At 43.1% G+C, this 6,000-nt stretch overlaps 1 protein-coding gene across 1 annotated transcript in view; it reads right to left on the reverse strand.

Annotated features, from left to right (window-relative positions):
- Positions 1-4,861, reverse strand: part of LOC126913304 (uncharacterized) — a 124,766-nt gene extending 119,905 nt beyond the window's left edge. Inside the window, exon 1 of the mRNA XM_050710571.1 lies at positions 4,685-4,861. Within this exon, the coding sequence (XP_050566528.1) occupies positions 4,685-4,861 (177 nt within the window). The remainder of the gene's footprint in view (positions 1-4,684) is intronic.
- Positions 4,862-6,000: the final 1,139 nt, after the last annotated feature.

A 6,000-nucleotide genomic window follows, 5' to 3' on the forward strand; every position in this document is an offset into this window, starting at 1 on the left:
CTAAAATTAGAACACTGACTTTCTATCTCAGCGATATGTTGTTTGCTTTCATTAATGGCAGGCATGCATTTTGATACTGCTAGACTGAAAATGATGTGGAACTGCAGAGTATTATTATTACTGTTTAATAATATTGAACTACTTTAGCTTCCTAACTCCTATTCGGTAAGTGCAATCACGTCGCAGGACAGAGAGCTGGTAGGCAATTTTTAGGCACTGTGCTTCATCCAAATGAGTGGTAATCTCTCCCAACACATTGGCCACAATGGGCTTTCTTTGTTTCTAAGGGAAGCTCTCATGCTCCAGAACGCCCTCCATTACCACCTACACATCAAACTTTAGTGACCAGACAACACCTTGGGACTGTGACCAGAAAATTCTTGCAGGAGAAGCTGAAGAGCTGGCAGTAACTGGTCACTCACTGTCACTTCTGCAACACAAAACCAGTTCATAAAGAAATGGGCTGCAGATAACAAAGTCCTTGGGATAAGAACAACTTACCTACAAGAAAACATACACATCCTGCTGCTTTTTTAACCCAAGTATGTATAGTTTAATTAAAGCATACTAATCCCAGAGACATTCTGTATTCTGCTGATTTTGCCCTAGGCAAAACATCACTCGAACCAAGAAGAATTTATTTTCAAAATGGCAAACATGGTGAAACAACCTAACCTTCATGGATGAACAGAAGGGTCTTTCCTTGGTATCTGACTGTACTTCCTCTCATGACACAGCATGGACCCCCAAAGCACACTTACGCCCCTAAATTAATCTCTTGTGTATTGTATCCTTACATATTGTTTAGAACAGAAAGTTCAGTTGGAACGGACCTTCAAATATCATCTAGTCCAACTGCCTGACCACTTCAGGGCTAACCAAAAGTCAAAGCACATCACTGAGGGCAGTGTCCAAATGCCTCTTGAACACTGCCAGGCTCACCAGGAAGCCTGCCCTGGTGTTCAACCACCCTTACAGGAAATAAATTGTTCCCACTGCCCAGTCTGAACCTCCCCAGGCCCAGCTTTGTGCTGTTGCCCTGTGTCATGTCATCCATTCCCAGGGAGCAGAGACCGGCACCTCCCTCTCTGCCTCCCCTCCTCAGGAAGCTGTGGAGAGCAGTGAGGTCATCTCTCGGCCTCCTCTTCTACAGACCAGACAACACAGGTGTCCTCAGCCTCTCCTCACAGCACATGCCCTCCAGCCCTTTTACCAGCCTTGTTGCTCTCCTCTGGATGCTTTCAAGTACCCTGACATCCTTTTCATATTGTGAAGACCAGAACTGTGCACAATATTCAACATGACGCTGCACCTGTGGTAAATGTAGTGGGAGAATTACCTCTTTTGACCAGCTGGCTGTGTTGTGTTAAATGCACCCCAAAATTTGGTTTGTCCTCTTGGCTGCCAGGGCACCCTGCTGGCTCACATTGAGCCTCCTGTCTACCAGCACTCCCAGACCCCTTCCTGCTGAGCTGCTCTCCAGCCTCTCCTCTCCCAGTCTGTACGTGTGTTCAGCGTTACTTCGTCCCAGGTGCAAATCCCAGCAGTTTCCTTTGTTGAACTTCATGCTGTTGATGATTGTCCAATGCTCCAATGCATCTGTTGACTCCCCCCAAGTTTAGTATCATCAGCAAACTTGCCAAGGATTCATGCCACTCCTGCATCCAGACCATTGATAAAAATGTTGAACAGGACTGGTCATAGAATTGGGAACACCATCAGTGACCAGCTGCCAGCCCCAATCACTACAACCCTTTGAGTCCTACTGTTGAGACAGCTCATTACCCAGTGTAGCGTGAACTTGTTTATCTCACAGTTGGACAATTTGTCCAGAAGGATGCTGTGAGGGACAGTACGAAAGGCCTTACTAAAATTCAGAAAGATTACATCTGCTGCCTTCCCTTCATCCACCAAACAGGTGAGCTTATCATAGAAAGAGATCAAATTACTAAAGCAGGACTTTCCCTTGATGAATTATGGCTGATAATGACTTTGTTCTTTAATTGCCTTTCAACAACCCCCAGGACAATCTTCTCCATAACTTTTCCAGAGACTGAGGTTAGACTAACAGGTCTGTAGCTTCTTGGGTCTTCTCTCACGCCCTTTTTGTAGATGGGTATAATGTTGGCTAGTTTCCAGTCAGCAGGGATGTCCCTAGACTCCTATGACATTAATAAATTGCAGAGAGTGGTTCAGCTATAACATCTCCTAACTCCTTCAGCACTCTGGGGTGAATCCCCATCAGGTCCCATGGGCTTCCCTTACAATTTTGGTGGCCAGAGATGGAAAATCACTACTCCCCCTGTCATGGTCCCCCAACTCCAAGGGTTGGGCAGCTAAAGATTTGTCATTATTATTAAATACTGTGGGGAGGCGGGCATTAAATGCTTCCACCTTATCCTCATTCTTATTTATTAGTGGTTTTTTTTTGCCTTTATAAATTGCACTGCAGAAAAATTGCTAGATAGTATGCAAAGAGATAATATAGAATATTATACTAAAACTGGTTTGTCACATTTACATTAACTCGGTGGTATTGAATATGTTTTGGTATTCACTGGGGCATAGAGAAATGCATCTCCTTTTTATGTTAAAATTTTACAGTGTCTCCAGCATCAGATTTGAACTGCTTTGCCTGACTGGTTTCTTCAAATCCCAGATAAACTAGGAGTAGGGGAAACACTGTTAAGATGGAGATTTTCTGAACCTCAAACCAGTTTATTTGGTTCACAAAGCCCACTTGACCACACAAGGCATTTCCTCTGGGAATTTCAGACCACTGTTTCTGTGAGGCAACTATACTTGCAAGAGACAGGTTTGTGAGTTACAGAAAGTTTTAATGATGTTTCAGGAGCTATAGGTGACCAAGGGAATAGTAGTTTGGTTAAAAGGAATACAGTATTGCCATGGAAAACCTTCAATTAAAAAAAAAAGAAAAAAAAGAAGCAAGCCTGAACAGTCATCAATAGCCAACAGACAACAAAAAAGATTAAAACAATGATGACCATGTGACCATGTTATCTATTAATCTCTTTAAATGACTCATCAAAATTTTGATTTCATTGTTAAAGTCTCCTCTAATTGGCTCTATAGTTCTTATGTTTTGAATTTACATGTTTGAATATTCTCCTTATCTTTCTACTGTCTTTTCTACTTTTGTTTTTTTTTGTTTTTTACTTCTCATCAACATTGTCTTCTCCATATCATAATCTATTGTTACATTTCCTTCTCACGATTTTTCCTTTGTTTCTTCATCATATTAAATGTTTTTAAGAACAGATTCTCCTGCAGTGTGCACATTAGAATCAAGTTTTCAAAATCAGTCCATAGAAGGAGGAGACACAAAAACCTTTAGCGCTATTATACTAGCCTCCCTTCCCTGCAAAAAATGCTCAAGATGACGATATTGCTGTCTGGTTATGTACACATGGAGATAATAGCTTTTAACATGTCCTAGGCTTTTATATGAAATCATTCACATTGGATGGCATTCAGAAAGCTTGCTCATTCCATCCTAAGTTTAACAGACTTCTGTTGCAGTAAAAAAGTTATGTTAAAAACACTTTATTTAAAGTCTACTTTATCAAATTGAGTCTCACAGGTAAACGCAGAGTTTGTAAACCTTAATCATATAAAATCCTGCAGCAGGTTATCCATTTCTTAATGTTATGTTACATTTTCGAAATTATGCCACCTGCCCATAAGATAATATGTACCTGCAGTTTTGAAGCAGACTGCTCGCAGACCTGTGTCACCAAAGATGTATTTCATACATTGGGGTGGAACTACAGGGAAAAAAAAAAAAGGAAAAAACATAAAAAGCTTTGTAATCAGGAAATAGTTACGGAAGTGTAGATACTATCAAAGCCTTACTAGTGGCATCTGGTGAGTGTATGGACTGATGAGATGACATATAATTTGTACAAGGCTGTTAGTCCAGGCAGCATGTGAATTTGACTAAAACTGTGCATGAAGCTGACCTAAGAGGCACAAGATGTGGGAAGCTCATAGGAAATCAACAAATTTGTTTTCCTGTAAGATTATCAGGCCTTAGCACATTCAGTCTCCTGCAACCTTATAAGCTTCCTCTGTCATACTGAATGATAATGAGGATTCAAACTGCATGCAGAAGCCTAGGAGAAACATTGACATTGCAGCTAGTTTGACTTTGGTATGTCCCAGATATAAAACCTGGATTGCAGGAAGGCACTCCGGGTGGGCTTTCATAAGCCAGCCACTGCTTATCGCCACATGTGCTGTTCTGTGGCTGTAAAGGCAGAGGACCACTCTGCCACATGTCGCCAAGGAGCCAGCAGTACAATGCATAGCAGGAGTGACACAGAAAACAGTAGGGAGCTCGTGCACACTGCCAAGAGGGTGACTTCTTTTCCTTCAGGGAGGCTGTAGCCTCATACAATCATAGAATCATCTAGATTGGAAAAGACTTTCAAGGTCAAGACTAACCATCAATGTGACCTTCTGAGTCCTTCGCTAAACCATGTCCCTTGGTGCTATGTCCACATGTCTCTTAAATACCTCCAGGAATGGGGACTCCACCACTTACCTGGGCAGCCCGTTCCAATGCCTGACCACCCTCTCCTTGAAGGAGTTCTTCCTAACATCCAATCTAAACCTCCCTTGGTGCAACTTGAGACAGTTTCCTCACACTCGGTCACTTCATCACCTGAGAAAAGAGACTGGCACCCTTCGCACTACAACCTCCTTTCAGGTAGTTGTGGAGACCAATGAGGTTTCCCCTCGGATTCCTCTTCTCCAAACTAAACAGCCTCAGTTCCCTCAGACGCTCTTCATAAGCCTCATTTTCTAGTTTCTTCACCAGCTTTATTGCTCTCTCTGCCATGCTCAATGAACTCGATATCCTTGTAGTGAGGGGCCCAAAACTGAACACAATACCTGAGGTGTGGTCTCACCAGTGCCACGTACAAGGGGACAATCACTTTCCTAGTCCTGCTGGCCAGGCTGTTTCTGATGCACCTGCAGAGGGGAACAAATGTGACCATCACCAGGTGCAGAGGAGCCAGAGCTGCCTCTGCCACCAAAGCATGGCACGGTGGCAGGCCTTCTAAACTCAGGTGCCCTTGTCACACTCACATGGCAATGCAACTCCTGGGGCATCTCTGCAGACCAGCTTGTTGCGCTGGAGGGGCGCTGTGGCAGCCAGGCCTAGCTCAGGCCCTTGTGGTGCACCATGCTGCAGCTGAAGCCTCTGCATACATTGAGTACTTCAGGCATCAAGACACTCTCCTTATTTTTACCCCAGAATGGCACTTCTGAATAGCCTGAACTGGACACAGTGACTTCTGCTGTGGTGTCAGTGTTTCAAACTGAAGGGACCAGATCTCTGGTTGGGGGGGAGGTGAATCGGGGAGCTAGTAGCGGAGCGATCATTGTGTGGAAGAAGGAGGGCAGCAGCCTTCCCCAACAGGCACCACAAGGAGGTCTCACATGCTGCTGAGTGGCAGGCCTCGTTACTGCCACACACTGTCAGGGAAAAAGTAAGTTAAAAAAAAAAAAAAAAAAAAAAAAAAACAAGAGAGTAAACAACCAGTATTTATTTGTGTAATTAAAGGAGGCTAAAATGCGATAGAAATATGTAATCTCTACAAGAAATCCCGTAACCAATTTCCAACGTGATTAAATTCACATTGTTGTGAAATGAAACAATCTAATCAACAGTCTATGTTCTAATTATGTCTACCTGATCTTGAAATATTTCCAAGCTTGTTTATATCCCCAGGCCCTTTTATCTTGACGTATCGAAAAATCATTTCTAAAATGAATCAAGTAATGCGTTTTTTCCTTCCATGGCAGGTACCACATGGTGAGCTCAGGGAAGTTCAGAGCCTGCTGCTACGAAATGATGATTGAAAAATCTCAGGCAAGGGAGGGAGCAGTGGTGAGGGAAAAGCTGTCTTCCTATTTCAGTGCATAGCAAAGTGCATTACAAGGTTTTGATCCTGATACTGGCTTCTGGATGCT

Source organism: Cygnus atratus, chromosome 1 (genome assembly GCF_013377495.2).
Source record: "Cygnus atratus isolate AKBS03 ecotype Queensland, Australia chromosome 1, CAtr_DNAZoo_HiC_assembly, whole genome shotgun sequence".
Taxonomy (NCBI): domain Eukaryota; kingdom Metazoa; phylum Chordata; class Aves; order Anseriformes; family Anatidae; genus Cygnus; species Cygnus atratus.